Source organism: Crinia signifera, chromosome 19 (genome assembly GCF_055691185.1).
Source record: "Crinia signifera chromosome 19, ASM5569118v1, whole genome shotgun sequence".
In the NCBI taxonomy this organism is placed as follows: domain Eukaryota; kingdom Metazoa; phylum Chordata; class Amphibia; order Anura; family Myobatrachidae; genus Crinia; species Crinia signifera.
This window is the reverse complement of record NC_139226.1, coordinates 135,127,325-135,152,442: the sequence shown is the minus strand read 5'-3', so window position 1 is coordinate 135,152,442 and position 25,118 is coordinate 135,127,325. Positions and strand designations below refer to the sequence as shown.

At 41.1% G+C, this 25,118-nt stretch overlaps 1 protein-coding gene across 1 annotated transcript; it reads left to right on the top strand.

Moving 5' to 3' along the window:
* The first annotated feature begins 1,436 nt into the window (after positions 1–1,436).
* Positions 1,437–24,960, top strand: LOC146041641 (nicotinamide N-methyltransferase-like). The gene is made up of 4 exons (XM_083161574.1): positions 1,437–1,646; positions 10,406–10,646; positions 22,359–22,686; positions 24,534–24,960. The coding sequence occupies exons 1-4, from the start codon at positions 1,437–1,439 to the stop codon at positions 24,958–24,960; spliced, it is 1,206 nt and encodes a 401-aa protein (XP_083017700.1).
* Positions 24,961–25,118: the final 158 nt, after the last annotated feature.

Here is a 25,118-nt window from a genome sequence, read left to right as displayed (position 1 = left end):
TAACTCTTGTTTTACTGTGCTAATTAATTGTTCGGGACAACTATTTAGAATATTCATTCCAATTACTGGTGGCACCCATTGATCTTCAACAGCTGTAATTAAACACCCTTGGTTGGGCAATTGGGCTTGTCCTATTCTAATTTCAGCCTTCCAATATCCACAACACTAAATGCTTTGTCCATTGCTGGCTAACAAATTCAGCCATGCCAGTGGTGGTGCTATTATCTCTTCCTCCATCCAATGTCTTGCAAACTCAGCCCACTGAGTAGTAGTAACTTGCGGTATCTATCCGGTATCTAACAATGCTGGTAAACTAACACCGTTGACTTTAATTTCAATGGTGGGACAATGTCATAAAATTTTGGCATCCATTCTTGGGGTGAAAGACCTATTACTGTGGAGTCTCCCGATGGTGGGTCCTGGCCCTCATGATCTCTTCTTTTAAATGCTCTGGTTGGCAGCAATTTAGATCAATATGCCCGCTTCTCTGATAACGCCTGCAAATGGGTCTTCCTTGTCTGTGGGAATCGACGGGAGCTCCACAAAGTATTTCTCCCACTAATTCCATAATGGGATTCTCTTTCCATCCACCATAGTCTCTGTTGTAATGATGTCTCCTTTAATGCTCTCAGTTCACGACAAAGATCAGACATTCCTTGTGTCAATTCAGCAATGTGCCCCTTTATTTCTTTAATTTAATCTTTTGGAGGCAGTGGATTGAATTTGCTGCTGAAGAGTGGGTTCAACAGGTATAGTCCTTGTTCCTCTCTTAGGTCTATCGCCTAAAACTTTTATTATCATCTCTTTGAAGGCCACAAAACTAAGGTGATTCTTAGCGATGTAACATCTTCAATTGTCCTTTAGTATTCTCATCATAGATTCCATCTAGGAACTGATTGATTAATGTCTCATCTTCCTCTATCATTTCATTTGGAGCACAGAGCACATATTGCCTCTTGCAGCTCCACAGCAAATTCTTGTACTGTTTTGTGTGGTTCTTGCTTTCGAGAATAAAACTGTGTTTTCAGTTTTGATGTTTTAATATCAAACACTTTTGCTAGCTTATTAAGTATCTCTGCTGCTGATTTCTTTTGACTTTCTGGCCATGACTTTTCTCTTAGCAAACCCTCTTAGTTGTGCCATAAGTATTTCAATCTTTTAGTTTTTATTCAATTCATATAACCGAAACAAGGCTTCAATCTGATCTCTAAAGTCACAAAATGCATTAATTTCAATCACAAAAGTAATTGATAGATACAAGTAAAGTGTTTATTTTTTTTAAGGTGATTTGTTTTGTGGCTGAAGCATGAAAAAAACTAAAGTGAAACGTACAATTCTGCAATGACGCTTGTACCTATTATGTTATATAATGGTTTCTTTTTTAGTGATGAAGAACAAAAAAGGAAGAAAAGTTAAAGGAAAAAATTAAACGCATTATGAAATGTGACTTCAGCAAAGAGAATCTCACGGATCCTGTGGTGTTACCACAAGCCGACTGTCTAGTGACTGCCGGGATGCTGGATGGGGTTAGTCAGGACCAACAAGATTACATCATAAACCTGAGGAAGATGTCAGAGATGCTTAAACCTGGGGGATACTTTATTGTTATTGGAGTCTTAAATGCCACATACAGTATTACACTGTTGGTAATGATAGGATACATGTATTTAGTTATGAAGAAAGTTTTGTAAGAAAGACCGTCACCAATGAAGGATTTGTAATAAGCTCCTGTTAGTTACTTGATAGAAAGGTAGAGAGTGATCTCACAGATTATAAACAACTGATGGTTCTTACAGCTGTCAAGAGGAATATATAGGATGTGGGTGGTGGCCATTGTCTGGATGATTCCTTCTAATGTTTCCAAATGTAACAATTTATCTACTCTAGTTATTTGCTTTTTTGTGGAATAAAGTTTATAAAAAAAAACATTTATGTAGATTTAAATATATATATATATATATATATATTTTTTTTTTTTAATCTAATACACATTATAATAAGTAATTTGGGACATATAATAGAGCAGTGGCTGCTTTTCTCTGTATTGGATACTGCTACTGTCAAGACCCCTTGTGGAGCGAAATGCATCAGTTACATGGACTTGTGCCCCTTTACTTTTGGAGCTATTGTGCTGTGGAATACCAAATTGCAAGTGATCCACTGACAGTGTTCCTTTCAAGCCAGAGGCAGTGTTATTTTGAATGCACTCCCATATCTCCTACAATTGAGGATATATTTGGCAGTGACACCCATATAATACAACCGCTGCTTGATTCTCACAACTGGATAAAAAGTATTTTTAAGATCCAGCACACCTCGGATCTATACCACCGGGCCACCGGCTCCATATGTTTATAAATGGACACATTCACTTTGATTTTTAATATTGACTTATTATTTGAAAGCTTCCATTTTTTTAATATATATATTTTTTTCTGATCCTGATCCACCTATTATGATCCTAATCCATTTATTAGTATTTTTATTATGTGTACATGAATGTTATATTGTTATCAGTATATTAAATGTTTGATCCATCATATAAAGTATCTGTTATTTAACAGCCCCTAACAGTCTGGCTCCATATTTGTAATTAGTGCAGAGATTATCTATATTCTAGTTTTTTCTATTATCATGTAAAGATACCGACCTTATCAGCAGAATATCTCATAATTGGGTTATTTATTATAACCCTGGCTATATACTGTAGTTCTTGGAATGGACTAGTCTGGTGACACTATTTCCAACATAACTATGTTAAATTATATCAGTGATTATAGTAGGACTACAGGTTGAGTCTCCCGTATACAAAACTCCAAAAAATGAAATATTCAAAACTACAGATGTTTTTGAGCCTGACAGAGATACGTAGTGACACCTCTGCTTTCTCACGGTTCAATGTATGGATTCGTTGCCCATAGAAACATCACATGTGAAGTAGAATATACATCTTAGTAAATTTCCCACCACTGTATTACTGTATATAAAATTGTACACAGGAGGCTTTTTTTGACTTTCTTGGCTGAACACAAAATTGGTTTTATGCAAAATGTAATTGAAATATTCCATATAAGTATATTCAGGCTCTGTGTATAAGGTTTATACGAAACATAAATGCATAGGTCGACATGGTCAACAGGTTGACACAAGCAAAATATTGACGTGTAAATGTTCAACATGGAACATGCCTCACGAGCAAAACCAGCTCTGGGCTGTTTGAGATGGTGCTGGTTGCAGAAATGCAGGGGGAAAAAATTGGTGTTCGCCTTTATTTCTGAAACAAAAAAAGAAAGAATAATAGGGGTCACCGTCCCCTGTATTTTTGATAACCAGCACCGGGCTACTTTTTATACAAGTTCCCCTGGCCAAAGAATGAAACCATGGCTGTCCAGTCCTAGATGGGTCCCTGGGGGAATAGGGCCTCCAGGGCACTTATGGCTCAGGCTGAAGGCATGGGCTGTCCCAGGCACCTATGGGTGGTGTGTGCTGGTCTAATGTTTAAAGTGTTATACAAATAATATAAAACAAGCTATTGGATTTTGTTGCAGAACTACAAGACCCAACAAGCCATTTCTGGATGCTGGGATTTGGAGAACCCTAATTTCCAGAATGCAGGGCATTAATGGGACCAGGGATGGATTGGGATGCAAAACCAGCCCGGGAAATATACGGAAGCAGCCCTGGGGGCGGGGTCTGCTGAGGGGGTGGAGTCTGTCAAGAGGGGGCGAATCCCGACTAAAAGAATCTGATTCAGAGTTGCATAGAGTTGCATGCAGTTGCGGCCTTCATTCAATTTTTATGCAGTTGCATATGCAACTTTACACCAGGGTTGGCAGAATCAAAAGCAATAGGCCCTGGTACTCTGCAATAGATAAATTGGTGTCATAATAAAAACTCTGGTGGTTTATATACCCACCACTGCATTACCGACCCCTCTATACCCATCACTGCATTACTGACCCCTCTATACCCATCACTACATTAAGGACCCTTCAATACCCACCACTACATTGCTGAACCCCTATATTTATTTATTATTTATTAATAGTTTCTTATATAGCGCAGCATATACTGGTGCTGGGGACACTGGTGGGAGAGGAGGAGTGGCGATGCGGTTTGGGATTCTGCTGGGGTATTGTGGAGAGGGGGGCTTGCGAGGGAATGAGGAGGTGCTCTGGTGACACAGCGGGGAGACCGAAGGGGGGGGTCTGGCAGAGTGGTTGGGGATGCTGCTGGGGGATGAATGGGGGCTGAGGCACCTGTCGGGGGAATGAGGAGGTGTGCTGGTAACAGTGGCGGGAGAGTGCAGGGGTGGGGTGGCAGTGCGGATGAAGATGCTGTGGGGGTGGTTGCAGGGAGGGGGGCTTGTTAACCTGGTGGGGGAATGAGGAGATGGGCTGATGACACTGGCTGAAGCGAGCAGGGGGGTGTGTCCAGCCACAGTGCTGCTGCGGCCGGTCAGTCCCCCCTCCCCCTACCCGTGTCCTGGCAGAGTGCTAGTGCTGCTGCGGATGGGCCCGCATTCCCCCACCTGTTAGGTGCAGACAGAAAGGCTTCTCCAGGGGGGGGGGGGGGGGGCAGTTGCTGTCAGACCTGCTGCTCCAGAAGGCCCAGCATTATGCACACAGGGGATGAGTGACATTCTGGCTAAATATATAAGAAGGTATAGGCTGCACTCTGTGATATCCATCACCCTTTACATGCAATTATATGTTAGACCAAACAATTTAAAATTCATTAAAAACTATTTTTATTTCTTAGACATAGGTTTCATGGTTCAGTTCTTCCAAAAACGAATATCCAACGCATTTTGTCATAAATGACTTCATCAGGGGACAGTCTTTCTAAACCATTGAATACAGGTTTAAGGGGTGGATCCTGTTTGAGGATAACTTTTGTGTCAATAAAAATACACTTTATTCCAACAGGAAAATGGATTTCAAATGAAATACAAGAGATTTCCCAAAAAATTGGATTTTCCAACAGGTAGTAAGTAGTAACCTGGTTCAAATAGACAGAATCATGTGTCACTAGTGTCTGAATACAGCAATGCGGATGTGAGCACTGTATATACTATTATAGATATAGAACATGGATTAAGGGCAGTGTCATTTTTTCTGGAAAAAAGTAATCTTGAAGTGTCTTTACAACAATTCCTTTTAGATGGTATTGAATTGATTTTAACAAACAACTATTTTATCTTTGATGGAACTTTTTATCTACAAACGGTTGGGACAGCCATGGGTAACAGGTTCGCCCCCAGTTACACTAATCTGTTTATAGTGTATTGGGAGGAACATCGGATATGGCAAGATGGAGTGCTGGGGGCGGGCCTAGTATCCTGGCAACGTTTTATTGATGATGTTTTATTCTTCTGGGATCAAGACTTAGATGCACTGGACACTTTTTGCGATCAATTAAATTTAAATATGTCAATTAAACTCACTTTTTGTAAAAGTCAAGAGAGGATTTATTTTCTTGATCTTTTAATTTATGTAGACAATGGAAGTTTGGAGACCAAAACCTTTAGAAAAGAAACAGACTCCAATAGCTTTATTGAACACACCAGTATGCACCACCAAAATTGGTTGGATGGGATTCCATTCAGCCAATTTACAGTACCTGTATAAAAAGAAATTGTAGCATTGCCCCAGGATGCGAACAACAATTGGAAGAAGTCTCTATTAGACTGTTGAATAAGGGTTACAAACAGGAAAACCTAGAAAAAGCTAAATCATGCATTGAAACAATAGATAGGGGCGAGCTTTTAAAAACAAAGGATAAAAAAAATCAACTGATAAAGCTCAAAGGTATTTTATTTCTCGTTTAAATTAAAATTTTAAAGATATTGAGAAGGTTTTTTAAATCTAATTGGAAGATTTTATTACAAGATCCCGTTTTAGCAACCGATAAACCTTCTTATCCATCATTAATTTACAAAAAAAGCACCTTCCCTTAGGGATAAACTTGTTCCTAGCAGTGTGGAACCAGAAATTCGACAAAGTATTCGAACTAAGGGTTTCCACCACTGTGGTAGCTGTTTAATGTGCAAAACGGTGAAGTGCTCTGTGTCTAAAATTAGTAATTTTATGGTGAATGAACAGAATAACTCCATAAAAGATTTTATCACTTGTAATTCTAGAAATATTGTTTATTTTATTGAATGCTCATGTCACTTGTTTTATGTTGGCAAAACTACTAGAAATGCAAAAACTAGATGGGCCGAGCATATCTACAGTATTAGGAAAGGTGTCGACACACATTCGGTGTCGGCACATTTTAAGGTCATTCACAATAAAAAAGAATGCTCCATAATTAATTTTGCTGGAATTCAGCAATTATTACCAAAAACTAGGAGTCGAGATCTAGAGAAACGTCTATCCCAAGCAGAAATGAAATGGATCTATGAACTCAAATCTCTTATCCCCAATGGCCTGAATAATGATTTTGAACTTAAGTGTTTTTTAACCTAAATTATTAATAGTCTTTTCAGAGCTCTTCTTCCTTTATTGTCTTTTAATTATTTATGTAAACATTAATGTTTTTTATATATGTTTATGCCCACCTTTTTTTTTGCACATTTTTCTTAGAGATATAGGGTGAGATTTAATAGGATGAGAGATTCAGAAAGTGAGAGATTTGGGAAGAAACCTCCAGTTTTTTTAAAGCGGCAACCATTTACACTGCAAAACCAGTTTGATTTTGAAGTGTAAATGATTGCCGCTTTAAAAAAACTGGAGATTTCTTCCCAAATCTCTTACTTTCTGAATTTCTCATCCTATTAAATCTCACCCATCACCTCCCATAAATGGATTTTTAATTTATGTGTTGCTATATTCATTTAATTGCGTCCATGAACATTGGAACGCAGGGTGGATTCTTGAAGAGGACTTCCTGGATCAGACAGGAAGCGGTCACATCTAGTGCTGACGGTGGAATGCAGGTGAACCGCAGACGCTATTTCCGGAAGCAGTGGTTGATGCGCTTCCGGTACACGGAGGTCGTAGAGACGCGTGGATGAATTGTTTGCCGCAGGAAACCCGGCTAATTGTGTATACCGTACATTGCTATGCGCCTTATGTATGTTGAGGGGTATAAATATATACCGGAAACGACATTACACGCACTTCTGATGAAGGACAGTATAGTCCGAAACGCGTTAAGTGTGTGAAGGTCCTTTATGGTTTTGGCTGCCTGGTGATCTCCTTCCCTGGATGCACGGATCCTTGAGCCGGCCCCTGGATTACAGTGATCTCCCTTGGTTCTATCGTGGGTGAGAAGTCTAGTATAGGAGTGGCCCAGCAGCATTTGCCATTTGGACATGTATTGTGCTTTTATACTTATTTAAAGTTTGTGAGTGCATTTTTTTAATAAACCTTTACTGTTTATCTTGAGATATTGCACCAATTGTTTTTCTATCTTTTGGTCTCCAACCCATCCCATTAAAAATTGATGTTTGGATGCCTTGGAGATCTATTTGATTTCAGAATCACAATATCTGATATGTAGGCTTAAGTTGGAGGGCAAGCCCAGCTGTGATTGCCTATGGAATAATAAAGTGCTTTATATACATTGTATGTATGTGAGTGCATCTCGTTGAATAAATTATTTCCATCTTTTGAAGAAATATTGCACCAATTGTTGTTTTCTTTGTATCTCCAAAACACTACAATTGTGGAGTTTTGAGGGATTATTTTACAGACTTGTGAAGGTGATTCCCCTTTATCGGGACTTATGGATCAGCTGACATCTGTTTTATAAGTTATGTATTGTATTACATCTTTAAGTGCATGGTGTGATATGTTTAGAATTGGAGGAAGCGCTTATTGGTGTCATTTTTTTTGCACTTTAGACCTTGTGCATGAGGGGATTTAGAATAGAACCCAACGTGTTTTGTCTCTCAAGAGACTTCATCACGGATTTTCAATGGAGTCCCCATAAATATAATAAGCAAAATGATACAACAATGGTAAAAAAAATTACATTTGTTCATAATTCAGGCTTCGGGATCTGCATGTTCATGAAAAATCTTGCTGGCTTACATTACTTCATTTCAGAAGTATAAATATAATAAAGATATAAGGTGCATCAGACAGAGGAACAAGTGAGGGTAAAAAGAAGGACAAACAAGAATACAAATATCCATTCCATGCATAAAAGATATGATATGATCGTATAACATACCAAGAAATTGATGTAGATTCAGTATACAAATATCTTCAAAAAAACCTTGATGCTCCTTGGTATAACCACTTTTTTTAAAGTACTTGTATACTGAATCTACCCCAATTTCTTGGTATGTTATATGATAGTATCTTATTTTATAAAATGAATGTATATTTGTATACATCTGTATTGGCCTAGGTCAATTTAATGCCTTTCTGCCATTTTATTTTGAATGTGATCTAGCTACATCAAAATTAACAATTAAAAAAACAGTGTTAATTATATTTTCACCAAAAAATAGTAGTTAAAATCTGATATCTCTATCAAGTGACATCCTTGACAATGAACTTTCTTTTGTTCCCCACATTTAATCTATATTTAATAAGCATGTAACATGCATCTAAAAAAAAAACATCAAAATTATGGCCATACCTTACCCAAGACACTAAAAAACTCTAATCCATGCTTTTGTCATCTCCTACATTGATTTTTGTGATCTTACTAGTCTTACCAAATAGAACCTGTCACCCCTACAACCCATCATGAATGCAGCTACAAAGCTCAATCCCTCCAATGGTTACCTGTATTCTACCATATTCAATATAAAATACTTTTACACACAAGGTGATAAATAGATTGTAAGCTTGAGAGCAGGGCCCTCCTACCTCCATGTCGGTTTGTATCTACCCAGTTTGTTTAATCACTGTTGTTTCTAATTGCAAAGCGCAACGGAATATGCTGCGCTATATAAGAAACTAAATAAAAATAACTGTAAATAATAAACCAAACTACACCAACATACATATTTTCGCTTATCTCAAATATCTCCAAACCAGACCTATTTGCTTATAACAAGATCTACTGTATGTATCTCATCCACAGGCATTATTCGCTCCCATTCAAGATTGCAAGACTTTCTTTGGGCTGCACACACTGTGGAATCCCCTCCCACGCATAATATGACTCTCCTCTAGTCTACACATTTTCAAGAATTCCATGAAATCTCACCTCTTCCGGAAGCTTATCACATTCTGGGACTGCCCACATAAACTTCTTAAACCTTTTGTACCCAATTATATCCCCAATGTACAGTCATTTTCATATGCTCACTTATGTTCTCTTTCCCATCCTCCTGACACCAGCCCTAATTTGGTTAATACCGTCATCTGGCAGATACTAGCCAATATATTGTAGCTCCACAGAGCAAAATCTATGGATATCAGTCATTATTATAACATTTCATTTAAAAGGCACTTAAAGTAGTTCGTAGCACTGTACATAGGGCACACATTAGAACAATACTGGGTACACAGAAGGGGACATTACAGTTATTGTAAAGTGGGCACAGAGCACATGTAACAATTATACAACAAATCTCAGTACAAAATGAAGCTTAGATGTAAGGAAGTAAAGGCGTTGCGTCATACTAGTAGGTGCTTTTGGAAGAGTTGAACCATTACAAGTGAGAAGACATGTGGGTGTAGATGGTCACATAAAAGTAGACATCTGTTATAGAAGTGCAAAAATGAGGGCTGTGAAAAATTAAGAGAGGAGGGCTCTGCTCCAAGGAGCTTACAATCTAGAGGGAATGGGGAGAAAGGCAGGTGACACGAGGCACAAACAAGTTGGTCTGGAGTATTCTATTGGCTAATGCATCTTTTAGCAGTTACTAAGAACATTTCAAAACAGGTGCAAAATGTCAGTGGAACAACATCAAGAAGTTCAATTTAACCGCAGGCATTAATGTCACATAACTTTCTCATACCTCCCAACTTTCTAAATAGGGGAAGCCAAACTTCTCGGCAAAGCCATGCAGTGCAGATATGAGGGAGTGGCATCTACAAAAGTGGGTGTGATCTAATCAGAAGCTGCACCACTATCCATGCCTCCACTTTACTCACAATGGTGGAATGCCCAGGGCTCTGTGAGAATGGTAGGTATACTTTCCAGTACTTTCTATGTTTAGGTGTCAGACCCATTTTGCCCCATACCAATACAGTTACCAACCAGATTCTAATTATTTTAACGTAAGGACAAATATCTAAGATAGATGGTTATGCATAAACAAAAGCAAAATACAGTTGGATTATGGCACATTGTAACGTATGATTATCACATGGTGAGGTCACATATTTAATCATCAACAACAACAATTCTGCCAAAGGTGATACATTCATAGTCAGGTGAGTATGAGAACATTGTGATGAGAGTAGATAACTCATATAGTATATATATAAAGGGAAAATCCGTACAGGTTACAGTACATAAAAAGAGAAGAGCCATACAAGTTACAGATCAGATATCCGGACTGCACTGTGTGACAGAAGACAAGAGGATGGAAGCCAGACCTGACCTGAAGCTTTATCATGTGCATGGGATGGATTCCAGGGATCACCTGAATTATTTTGGAGCAGAAAGTGTGTTCAGAGATGAGACCGTGGTGTTTGTTATGGAGAAGCTGCACAGCGCATTAGCACCAGGTGAGTATTCAGCTTACATTGTTTCCTCAGATATATACAGTAGCATGGTTATTGTATATGACTGCTGTTATAGCGTACAGGGTGAATGCAGTGCTCCTCAGCTGGGGAATGGGAACAGGAGAAACGTTCCTCTGTAGAAGCTGATTAACCAGGGAAACGCCACACAGGATATTCCCTCAGCAAGTGCTTTGGATGCACCTGTATTTCCTGCAGACCATTATTACATGTGGGACTGAATCATCCTCCATGTGTTTGGCACTCACCATCGGCAACACTCTGGTAACTACGTATTCTATCTCCTACTCCCAGACAGATGTGGACAGATGAGAAGCCGACTGCTTACCGAGGTATCTCCCCTGAGCCATTGTTCCTGGAGAGGAGCAGAACAATGTAGGCCGGTGTGCCATTTATCAAGGAACCTTTTGCACTATTTTACACCTATAGTTCCATTTTTATACATATGATCATATATGTTACATAGTATGTGTATATTCTTTATGTGACCCCTATACAGGTTTTTAAATATTTAAATATATTTCAAAATGTTACTTTAAAATCTTTATAATATACATATAGGATGGTATCGGCATTGTGGCATTTGAGATGCCAATGATCAGAAGACTTATGCACAGATTCCTGACACCTGGATGGTAAGAATTCTATCATCCGATAACCAGTCACCCTCCCTTCCTATAGCCTAAAGGGGTGTACACACGGAGCGATCCTTCTAAGCGATTTTGACTACATAGTCAAAATTGCTTAGAAGGATAGTAAAGATCGCTGTCAAGGTGACAAATCTCCCTATAATATCGCTTAGTAAAAAAGAGTTGCCAGGCAAGAATATTTTGACTTAGATGAAATGCTGATATTCTCTGCTGAGGAAGATATTCACTAGGCGATCTGCAATGAAGACCAACCAAGTACGTTAATTCTAGTAAAGTCAAAATCGCCCATAGACAAAATCGCTTAGTCAAAATCGCTGGTGCATTTAGTCAAATCGCTTAGTCAAAATCTCTGAAGGTGTGTACACACGGAGCAATATGATCGCTGGCAATATATTGCTCAGTGTCCCGTTTTTATCAGCGACCAGAGATGGTTGCTGATGAAAATGACACTGCGGGGAGAAGAGGCAGGGGAAGAAGCTGGTCGGAGGAGCATGTTCCTCTGACCAGCGACCATTAGGGGACTGAAAACGGGAGCGCGCACCCGGCATTTATCACTGATGCACACTCAACGACCATATTGCCAGCGATATATGCTAAAATCACCCCCGTGTGTACACAACTTTAGTTAAAGTCGCTCACTAGCAAAAATCGCTTTTACTAAGATGGGAGTTCTACTGAAGATGGGGTGCTGCCCATAACAACCAATCAGATTCTACTTCTTATTTACTAGAAGATAAGAGATAGTATTTGATTAGTTGCTTTGAGCAACATCCCAACTTCAATAGAACTTCCAACTTAGTAAATTTACCCCTTAGTGCCTAACCCTAACTGCCCCCCCCAAGCCTAATCCTAACCATAACTGCATAGTGACTAATCCTATCCCTCCCTTCTTAGTGCCAGGTGTATTAAGATTAAAAAGTGATAAAGTGGAGAGTGATAAACAATTGGACAATCATTTTTGTCATTTTTTAAACCCCGCCTTTAATATGGCAGTTAGGGGCTGATTGGCTTACTGTTTATCACTCTCTAATCCTAACCGCTTCCCACATGCGCCCTAAGATCCCCCTGCCAGCCCCCTAGTTCTAACCTCCCCTATACTGCCTAAACCTAACACTCCGATAACCTTTCCCTCACCCCCGTGGCCTAACCCTAACCAGCCCCAGCATACTTATGTTGGAATGTTGGATGTTGGAATCCCAATTGTAACCTTTCCCCATAAGCCTCCTTCCTGCAGCCTGACCCTCCTCCATCATATTCCTGACCAAGGCCTAGACACCCCCCAATACAAACCTTTCCAGACTTCCCTAGTGACTAATCATCCCTTCCTAGTGACAAACCATTCCCCCTATGCACCCTTGCCTTAACATTCCCCCTGTCTGCAGCCTTGCCCTAAACCCCCCTATACTTCCTAAACCTACCCCCCCCCCACACACACACATACATTCACAGACTATTCTTAACCCCTTCCCGACATTTGACGAACATTTACGTCATGGCCGGGATGTACTTCCCGACGCATGGCATAAATGTACGTCATGGCTTTAAACTGTCACCGCGTCTATAGACGCGGTGACAGTTTGGAGATGTCTGCTGTCCCTGACAGCAGACATGTCCCAGCATGTCCAGGGGGGGCGGCGATGCCTCCCCCCCGTCGGCGATCGCTGTGATTGGCTGTTCAAATGTGAACAGCCAATTACAGCGTTTTCTGTGTACCGGCGAATAACGTTCGCCGGTGACACAGGGATCGGTGGTGATTGGTGCTGTAAAGTACAGCACCAATCACCACGGGGTGTAAGGGTGACACTGGTGTCACCCCACCTCACCCTACCCGCCCCCAAAGGCCGTGATTGGTCCGTCGGACCGACGGACCAATCACAGCCATGGAGGGTGATTTAAACTAACGGTGACTGCACTGCAGACGCCATTCCGGTCTGGAATTGCGTGCAGTGCGGTCACCGTGCCTATCTGCCGTGATATACTGACCTGATCCTTGCAAATACTTACCTGATCACTGCTTGTAGCGTGCTGGATGCTTCCAGGATCTTGTGACTTCTTGTGACTTCCTGTGTTGTGCTGCTGCAGTGTGATAGAGTTATAGATAGAGAGATATAGAGAGATAGAGAGAGATAGAGAGAGATAGAGAGAGATAGTGACAGAGAGTGCTATATTTTGTGTCTGCTGCCCCCCCCCCCCTGTTGTGCTGATCAGTATATCTGTGCTGATCAGCAACTTTTTGGGGGTGCTGTTTTTTTTTTAAATATATATACAGCTGTGCTGCGTGTGCAACTGACTGCTGCCCCCCCTTTTGTGCTGATCAGTATAAATTAACTGATCAGCAACTTTTTGGGGGTGCAGAGTTTTTTTTTATATATATACCTGTCAGTGCTGCTGCTGCAGTGTCATAGAGTGATAGATAGTGAGAGATAGAGAGATAGAGAGAGATAGTGACAGAGAGTGATAGAGAGTGCTATATTTTGTGTCTGCTGCCCCCCCTTTTGTGCTGATCAGTATATCTGTGCTGATCAGCAACTTTTTGGGGGTGCAGAGTTTTTTTTTAATATATATACCTGTCAGTGCTGCTGCTGCAGTGTCATAGAGTGATAGATAGTGAGAGATAGAGAGATAGAGAGAGATAGTGACAGAGAGTGATAGAGAGTGCTATATTTTGTGTCTGCTGCCCCCCCTTTTGTGCTGATCAGTATATCTGTGCTGATCAGCAACTTTTTGGGGGTGCAGGGTTTTTTTTTTTATATATACCTGTCAGTTGCTGCCAGTTGCACTGTCAGTTGCACCAAAGGTTGTGCACCTGCTTCCCCTCACTGGTAATCAGTGTCGCATCAGTGATCACCTTTTTTTTGAGGGTGCTGTGGGGTCTTTTTTAATTTTTTTTTTACACACACTGTGATTTTGTGGGTGTCCTGTGGCCACTGTGCGCTGATCAGTGACGTACATCACTGATCAGCTTTTTCGGCACAGGGTTGATCTATTTTTTTTTTTTTTTTTGATCAAATTCCTGTTGCCTTTGAGCGCTGTTCAGTGACGGACGTTACTGACCAACATCTGTGCTCAATTTTTGGCGCAGGACCTTTTTTTTTTTTTTCTGCACTACATACACACTACACACTACATACCCCCCCGGGTTGAAATAAAGTTTGTACCCCCCCTACACTATACACGTGTTGAAACATTTCACTACCAGAAACACAAAAATAAAAATGGCATCCCAAATGTCATCCCAAATGTCATCCCAAATGTCATCCCAGTCATCCAGAAGAATGTATTCAGCGGAGGAGGCATATGCCATGCTTGCCTCTGACTCTGACACAGCCAGTGATGCAAGCGGGGAATTTGAAGGATTCATCTTAAGCTCCTCTTCCTCCTCTAGTGATGAGGGACCCCCTCAAAGACGCCCCCGTAGAGCAGCTGAGACCCCCCCCCAATAATTGATCTCGTATGGACCCCACCACCAGACAATTTTGAGCCCCAGGTTCCTGAGTTTTTGGCCATCCCAGGAATCCAATTTGATTCCACAGGTCTCAGAGAAATTGACTTTTTCAAATTATTTTTCTCTGATGATTTTATAAATTTAATGGTGGACCAAACTAATTTATATGCCCAGCAGTTTATTGCTCAAAACCCCACGTCATCATTTGCTAGGTGGACCCCTGTAGATGCAGTAGAGATGATGACATTTTGGGGTCTGGTGTTTCATATGGGCATAGTAAAAAAGCCAGAAATTAGGCAATATTGGAGTACAGATGTTCTGTACAGCACCCCACTTTACCGTATGGCCATGACCCGGACTCGTTTTGAGTTAATCCTTAAATTTTTGCATTACAACGATAATGCACAGTGCCCACCCAGAGATGATCCCACCTTTGACCGGCTATTCAAAGTCAGGCCGGTCATTGATCATTTCAGTGCCAAATTTGCAGAGATGTACATCCCAGATAAATTCATTTGCATAGACGAGTCCCTTATACATTTTAAAGGAAGGGTTAAATTCCGCCAGTACCTTCCCAATAAGAGGGCAAGGTATGGCATAAAAATAACAATATAATAATATTTAATGAGAGCGCATAATGGAAATTTTTACATATTTATTAAAGTAAAAATATATAAGACATTTAAAACGGTATAACACCTTCTGAGGAAACCGTCCGAGACCTATGACGGAGAAACGCGTCAAGGAATGAGCTTTATGTTATCTGGGCATCGAGAATAATCCACGCCACCACTCCAAGGCTAACCCGAACTTTGATCACCCATTCCCACAAGGATTTCAATGCAGGTTAGGAGTGACAGCACCCGCCAAACAACAGACGCGTGGTGTTAAGGGTTCCCCACTGCAGGCGGACGACCTTTCCTCCTGGCGCAGGCAACATCTATTGCACCAGTTGAGGACCGCAGATTGCAGCTACAACACCCCCCCCCCCCCCCTTGGGGGACCCATCCAACCTTGCTAACATCTGATCAATACGGCAGTTGTGATTTCCAGCGCCCGGCAGGCAACTGAGACGTGACGCTGAGGGTTCCCAAACTGCAGGCGGCATACCATCTTCTTCTATGTGACGTATTGATACATCTATACTGTCCGAGGACCGCAGATTGCAGACTCCCCCTTGGGAACCTCCAACCTAGCCACCAATTTAATCACCTGGCCTATTCCAGAGCCTGTGGAACTACAAGAACATTCATGCCTTAACGTATGGAGTGGTGAGATTATTATTTCTGGATATTTATATCTTTTCATCCCTTATTCAATAAGAGACAATACTGAGAAACTCTCAGTTTTGGGACATTGGTCTTAAGATATTACCTCATTAATATAAGGGATTGATGCCTATTTTATAGTATAAATTCTGTATATACCGTTTTAAATGTCTAATATATTTTTACTTTAATAAATATGTAAAAATTTCCATTATGCGCTCTCATTAAATATTATTATATTGTTATTTTATTCTGTTGATTTTTGCTGGGAGCAGCATATAAAGTGCAATCTTACCACTTAAAGATTTAAATATCTATATAATAGCAATTGATTTTAATTTATAGTTTGCGCCTGATTTTTGATTGTATGGCATAAAAATGTATAAGCTGTGTGAAAGCACCTCAGGGTACACCCACAGGTTTAGGGTATATGAAGGGAAGGATTCAAGAATTGAACCGCCAGAATGCCCCCCCTCCCTCGTAGGTGTTAGTGGAAAAATTGTCTGGGATTTAGTGCACCCCTTCCTGGATAAAGGTTATCACCTCTATGTGGATAACTTTTACACTAGCATCCCCCTGTTTAAGGCCCTTGGTTCAAGAGGTACAGCAGCTTGCGGTACTGTGCGCAAGAACCAAAGAGGCCTCCCAAAAACGCACATTGCCCAAGTAATGAGAAGGGGTGAAAGCAGGGCACAATCCACCGAAAATATGTTGTTGGTCAAATATAAGGACAAGAGGGATGTCCTTATACTGACAACAATTCACGGAGACAGTACCACCTCCGTCCCTGTACGAGGTACCAGTACCCACACCTCAAAACCTAATTGTATCCTGGATTACAATAAGTACATGGGCGGAGTGGATCTTTCAGATCAGGTACTGAAGCCGTACAGTGCCCTGCGGAAAACAAAAATCTGGTACAAGAAGCTGGCCGTGTATATCATCCAGATGGCACTGTATAACGCTTACGTGCTATTCCGTTCTACCAGCCAGAGGGGGACATTTATGCACTTTCAAGAGGAAGTCATAAAGGGCCTAATATTTGGGAACCATCAGGCAGAGGGCCCCAGTACTTCTAGTACTGGCCCCCGTATTGTACCAGGGCAGCATTTTCCTGATGAAATCCCCTCCACTGGAAAAAAGGGCAGGACACAAAAAAGGTGCAAAGTTTGCTATAAAAAGGGAATAAGAAAGCAAACTATTTTCCAGTGTGACACTTGCCCCGACAAACCCAGCCTATGTATAAAGGAGTGTTTTAAAATATACCACACATCTATGGATTATTAGGTTCATCATTTCACCGTGCTTCGGGGGTCTTGCTAATGCCACATAGCACCCACCATTCATTCCACCAGAATCTGAGCCGCAAAATCCAAAAATCACTCCTTCCCTTCTGAGTCCTGCCATGCACCCAACTGGTATTTTTTGGTCACATGTGAGGCATTGCCGTACTCGGGAGAAATTGGGGCACAGATTTTGGGGTGCTTTTTCTCCTTCATACCTTATGAAAATGAAAAATTTTGAGCCAGAACTGCATTTTTGTGTAAAAAAAATGTAATTTTTCATTTGCACAGCCCAGTTGTATCAAAATTGGTGAAACCCCTGGGGGTTTGAAATGTACACTATACCCCTAGATGAATTCCCTGAGGGGTGTAGTTTGCAAAATGGGGTCACTTGTGGGGGGGTTCCACTGTATTGGTGCTTTGGGGGTCTTGCTAATGCGACATAGCACCCACCAACATTCCACCAGAATCTGTGCTGCAAAATCCAAATATCACTCCTTCCCTTCTGAGTCCTGCCATTTTTTGGTCACACATGAAGCATTGCCGTACTCGGGAGAAATTGGGGCACAGATTTTGGGGTGCTTTGTCTCCTTCATTCCTTGTGAAAATTAAAAATTTTGAGCCAGAACTGCATTTTTGTGTAAAAAATTTAATTTTTCATTTTCACTGCCCAGTTGTACCACAATTGGTGAAACCCCTGGGGGTTTGAAATGTACATTATACCCCTAGATGAATTCCCAGAGGGGTGTAGTTTGCAAAATGGGGTCACTTGTGGGGGGCTTCCACTGTATTGGTGCTTCGGGGGTCTTGCTAATGCGACATAGCACCCACCAAAATTCCACCAGAATCTGAGCTGCAAAATCCAAAAATCACTCCTTCCCTTCTGAGTCCTGCCATGCACCCAACTGGTATTTTTTGGTCACATGTGAGGCATTGCCATACTTGGGAGAAATTGGTGCACAGATTTTGGGGTGCTTTTTCTCCTTCATACCTTATGAAAATGAAAAATTTTGAGCCAGAACTGCATTTTTGTGTAAAAAAATGTAATTTTTCATTTGCACAGCCCAGTTGTATCAAAATTGGTGAAACCCCTGGGGGTTTGAAATGTACACTATACCCCTAGATGAATTCCCTGAGGGGTGTAGTTTGCAAAATGGGGTCACTTGTGGGGGGCTTCCACTGTATTGGTGCTTTGGGGGTCTTGCTAATGCGACATAGCACCCACCAAAATTCCACCAGAATCTGAGCTGCAAAATACAAAAATCACTCCTTCCCTTCTGAGTCCTGCCATGCACCCAAATGGTATTTTTTGGTCACATATGAGGCATTGCCGTACTCGGGAGAAATTGGGGCACAGATTTTGGGGTGCTTTGTCTCCTTCATTCCTTGTGAAAATGTAAAATTTTGAGCCAGAACTGCATTTTTGTGTAAAAAATTAAATTTTTCATTTTCACTGCCCAGTTGTACCACAATTGGTGAAACCCCGGGGGGTTTGAAATGTAAATTATACCCCTAGATGAATTCCCTGAGGGGTGTAGTTTGCAAAATGGGGTCACTTGTGGGGGGCTTCCACTGTATTGGTGCTTCGGGGGTCTTGCTAATGCGACATAGCACCTAACAAAATTCCACCAGAATCTGAGCTGCAAAATACAAAAATCACTCCTTCCCTTCTGAGTCCTGCCATGCACCCAAATGGTATTTTTTGGTCACATGTGAGGCATTGCCATACTCGGGAGAAATTGGTGCACAGATTTTGGGGTGCTTTTTCTCCTTCATACCTTATGAAAATGAAAAATTTTGAGCCAGAACTGCATTTTTGTGTAAAAAAATGTAATTTTTCATTTGCACAGCCCAGTTGTATCAAAATTGGTGAAACCCCTGGGGGTTTGAAATGTACACTATACCCCTAGATGAATTCCCTGAGGGGTGTAGTTTGCAAAATGGGGTCACTTGTGGGGGGGTTCCACTGTATTGGTGCTTTGGGGGTCTTGCTAATGCGACATAGCACCCACCAAAATTCCACCAGAATCTGAGCTGCAAAATACAAAAATCACTCCTTCCCTTCTGAGTCCTGCCATGCACCCAAATGGTATTTTTTGGTCACATGTGAGGCATTGCCGTACTCAGGAGAAATTGGGGCACAGATTTTGGGGTGCTTTGTCTCCTTCATTCCTTGTGAAAATGAAAAATTTTGAGCCAGAACTGCATTTTTGTGTAAAAAATTTAATTTTTCATTTTCACTGCCCAGTTGTACCACAATTGGTGAAACCCCTGGGGGTTTGAAATGTACATTATACCCCTAGATGAATTCCCTGAGGGGTGTAGTTTGCAAAATGGGGTCACTTGTGGGGGGGTTCCTAACTTTTAGCATCTTATGGTGCCTAGAAACCTACATGGTGCCTAAAAAATAATCTCATAAAAAGGAGGCTCCAAAATCAAGTAGGTGCTCCTTCTATTATGAAGCCTGTGGTTTGGTCAACGTGCACACTAGGGCCACATATAGGATATTTATGAAAACAAAAGAATTGGGGGAATCAATTTTTAGTCACATTTCTATAGTAAAATGTACTGTGTTCCTTAGACAAATGTATTAAAATTGAAAATCTGCAAAAAAAATGAAATTTTGAAATTTCACCTACACTTTGTTTTAATTCCTGTGAAACACCTAAAGGGTTAACAAACTTCCAAAATGCTGTTTTGAATACTGTGAGGGGTGCAGTTTTTGAAATGGCATCATTTATGGGGGTGTCTCACATACAAGTCCCTCAAAGTCACATCAGAACTGAACTGGTCCCTAAAAAAATCAGTGTTTGAAATTTTCTTGAAAATGTGAGAATTTGCTATTCATATTTTAAGCCTCCTAGTGTCCAAAAAAAATTAAAAGGAGGTTGAAATAATGATGGCAACATAAAGTAGACATATGGTCTATGTTAGTTATTAACTATTTTGAGTGGTATGATTATTTGTCTCACAAGCAGAAAATTTAACATTTTGAAAATTGCAAAATTTTCCATTTTTTTACGACATTTTGGTATTTTTCACAAAAAAACACAGACTGTATCGACAAAAATTTACCACTAACTTGAAGTACAATGTGTCACGAGAAAACAATCTCAAAATCACTGGGATAAGTAAAAGCAAAAAAAAGTTATCCCCACTTAAGTGATACATGTCAGATTTGAAAAAAAGGGCTCTGTCAGGAAGGCAAAAACAGGCTGCGGCGGGAAGGGGTTAACCAGCCCCAACATTCCTATATTTGGGATTCAGTTGGTGTTCCAGCATTGTGAGCAGTGTCGTAGATCCAGCACTGTCTGGGCATTCCAGTATTAGTATTCGAACTGTCACCTTCCCTTATAACAGGATACCAAACACATCCCTATCAGATGTATCAGTTCACTACACTGTGCTGTCTTTTGTCTCCATTGTTCTACTTACCTTGGTAAATGTCTTCACATCTATGTTGGCAGAGTGTTGCAGTGTTTGGGTGATGTTAATCCACACAACAGAGTAATCAGAACATAAGTTGGCAGTGCCAGGGACTATGCAGCAGCTTGTAAGAAATGTAATGCCCCCAGTAGCTCATGCTTTTGGTGGTAACAGACTGCATGGCCGTACAGTCTGATACTCTCCAATATAAGCGGCAGTGAGATCGTACCAGGCTCCGCTCCACAGTGTTAATGCTCAGCAGCATAACACTTCTCTCTCAGACAGTGGAGGAAGGAAATGAGACATCCGGTTCCTTCCTGTACAGAGCTAACACTAGGGGACTCACTTGAGAATGCTCAGTGCTGTCTAGTGAACACAGGCGACCAAGTGAAGAGCGTTCTAGTCTCCAACAGCCGGTTGGTGCAGAGCCCAGGATTTACTCCCCTTTTGTCTTTTCCTGCTTAAATACAGATGGGTGCCGGATGGCTGACAGACAGTCGGGATTCTGACAGTCATTACACCGATGTCAGAAACCCGAATTTTAAAACCTGACACTCCGGATTCCGACGGCCACCGGCTATTCTCCCTCGTGGGGGTCCACGACCCCCATAGAGGGAGAATAGAATAGGTGGCAAGCGTAGTGAGCCACAGTGACCGCAGCATGGTGAGGGCAGCAAGCCCACAAGGGGCTTCATTGCGCTTCCCCTGCTGTCTGAATCTGGGCAGTTGCGATCCCAACGTCAGGCTAATGACTGTCGGGATCTTGATTGTCGGGGTCCTATACCACACCCATACAGATATGCCAGATCCAAAACACATCTTTATCAAAGCAAAATCATCAAGGACACTATGTTGATATATTTGATACAGATTGAGCGTGTCTCTTCTTTGCAGGGGATGGCGATGGCGACGCCAGCCGACATCCCCCATCTGTACTGCGAAAGGGGACACAAGCGCACGAGATGCGCGTGCGTCCCCTTCTAACGGCGCTTCTCCCGGGTCCCCGCCGGCTTGTCGGTGGTCACCCGGGGTCCCCACCGCCTCCCCGCACCCCCTCCTAACCCTGTCCGTCTCCCTGAAGCGGAGACGGACAGGGTTCCCGTCGCCCCGTCAATGGAAACTGAGACTCGCGTGCGTGTGAGACGCATGCGCATCTCAGTCAGATGCAGAGCCGGGCTGCTGGCGGATCACCAGCGGTGAGGTTCTGGCGATTCGCCAGCAAGAGGGAGCCCGGCTCCATCTGTATGTGACACGTGGACATCTGTGGGCAACTGAGTCTGTTTATGTATCACTAGCCCAGTGTATAAGGACGCATCTTTTCCAATCTTATTTACCTATGGAGTAGAAGATCGCTATCCCCCAAACTCTATGACCACAACACATTTGTGTTAGCAGACTTGGAAATCATAAACATGGCTACCTATTATTCAATGACAGAATATATCATATTTGGGATCAATTCCAGTTCTCAGACAGGTGATAATGCAGCAGCCAATCAGCTCTTAACTGTTCTGTGAAAGGCAAGCTTTGAAAAATGGCAGTTTGTAGCTGATTAGCTGCGGTGTTATCACCGGACATTTTACAATTTACCAGTCTGCTCTTCAGTATTATACCATGAAACATAGATTATGAAATCCATTTATTCACTATTTCACCAATGCTGGGACACACATTATCGTTCTTTAATGTTGACTCACTACAACTATATATGTTACATTCCTACTTAACTGAGTCTTTCCCCGCAGGCCGTATTAAAGGAGAACTTTTGATTGACATCAGTAAGGGATCCGCCATTCATCATCTTTTTGGTTTCTGTGAATATTTTAAAGAGATCATAATACTAAAAATACAAGACTCCTGTATTATGGAACTCAACAAATGGGTGAACACCCGCACTGGGGCGTTTGATTGGACTCATGCATCTAAGATTGCTGCCGAGCTGGCAGGTGTCAGGTAAAATATGATTCTAATCATGTAAGAACATTAAGAATGATTCACATGAAGAAATCATTCTAACAATCACATAATAAAACAGGTCATTGTTACAAATTTGACGGAGATCAGATAATTATCTACTGTACTGTACGTGCAAGACCCTAGATACTAATTGGGTAAAATGAAGGTGTCTGGGAATCCATTAATAGAGTTTACAGCAAGGTCGTAGCCTGAATCAAAACAGACTTTTTAGTCCAATGTCTGTGTCATATACAGTAGTTACATTATCCTATGACAGAATACCTTTAATTGCTAGTAAATATGGTATAACTTTAATACCAACACTCACACTCACATATGCTTACCTTGTTCCTGGTGCTACAAGGTCTACTTATTCAAGTAGAATCAACCACATGGTGGGGGAATCCATACTCACCTATCATTGCGATGATCCTTCAGTAGCATCCAGTTGGTTATAAAAAAAATAATAATTCCCAAACCAGGCTGGACCTATAGGAGATATATGTGTATACACATACAGCCCTTCTCCAATCATTGCAATGATAGATAAGTATGGATTCTCCCCTCCTCACATGTAGAGGATCATCCCTGGAGAAGTGGACTGCATGGCACCAAGGACAAGGTATGTATATGTGATAATTTGTACTGTCAACAATGTTTGTATACTATCTTTATTTCAATAATTCTGAAGGCGGATTATAGGCAACAGCAGGCTCTTTATGAACCATATTCTTTTGCTTGTGGTTCTCCAAGTACCAGCATAATTCTACATTTACCTGAAATGCTATAAACTTAGCACTCAACTAAACTTAGCCCTCATGGCTAGGCTTCATCCTAGCCATAAGGGATCATCAGAAGGAGAGACCCCTTCTTTGTGTATGACCCCCATTATCTGAGGAATCCCAAGGCTGTGGTGACTATTTGGGGGTTAATGCTTTGGCCATGGTGAACTCACCATGCATGTTGTCTGGCTGTGGAATTTTCATGCTGCCTTTAGTAAGAGCCAAGTGCTGGTTTTTAGAAATGTGGGTGTATTTCTCTTCTGTATATCCACAAACAGGGCTGGCTCAAGAACCCGATGCTGGTTCTTTGAAATAAGGGGGACAACAAAAAAACGTTTACCCATATTTCTTTCTGGCTCAAAGTATTTTAACACTGTCTGAAGCACACTCCCACTGCATATTTACCTAGTCTAAGGCTGTTATCAGTACACTGTCCAAGGACAGTGGAATGAGTAATCAAATGTCCCAATCCAGTGTACAATGAATGCAGTGTCCCAATCCACAAACATTAACCAAAATCACAGTTGTCATGTTAGTCACTGGGCTGATTGGCTATATGAGTGGGATTGCTCTCAGCCAATCAGTGATGGTTTCTTTTCAAGCATCTGCTGAATGGCTGAAAACAGATTATTGCCAAACTTGGCATAAAGGAGATTGTTGCACAATGTCCACTTTACTAGGAAACAAGAATGCAGTGTTAATATAACATACAGTAGTTTCACTACATTGGCTATTTGAAACATGCACAATGTGAATGAAAATTACTTGATATGATTTGTGTATAAGACACAACTAGTCAGACATAGTACATGACGTATGAACGGTACATGAATATGAAGTAGTTATCCAGGGGGAAAATGGTAGTAACATACTTTCCACATAAAGAACACATAAGGGAGCAGTAAACACTGAACTGCTTCACAAAAGTATTTGATAGTTCCAAGTAAAGAGTTTATTCTCTTTGAGGTGATTTGTTTTGTGGCATAAAGTAGAATGAGACATAAAATTAAACTGAAACATTGTTCTGCAATGACAATGTAAATATAATGGTTTATTTTTTAGTGTCGATGAACAAGTAAAGGAAGAAAAGGTAAAGGAGACAATTACGCGCATTATGAAATGTGACATCAGCAAAGAGAATCTCACGGATCCTGTGTTGTTACCACAAGCCGACTGTCTAGTGACTGGGTTGCTGCTGGAAGGTGTTAGTCAGGACAAACAAGATTATATCAGAAACCTGAGGAAGATGTCAAAGCTGCTTAAACCTGGAGGATACATTATAGTAATTGGTACCTTAAATGCCACATATTACACTGCTGGTGACCATAGGATACATGTATTTAATTATGATGATACTTTTGTACAAAAGACCCTCACCGATGAAGGATTTGTAATTAGATCCTGTGATGTAATTGATAGAAAGGTAGAGAGTGATCTAGTAGACTATAAACAAGCGATGGTCCTTACAGCTGTCAAAAGGAATATATAGGATCTTGGTGATGGCCATTGTCTGGATGATTCCTTCAGACGCTTCCTAATAACAACTGACCTTCTCTAGTTATTCTTGCTTTATAGTTATTCTTAGCTTCTATAGTCATCAGTCATGTACTAAATCTTACAAACCGTACAGCTCTTTTGTGACATAGA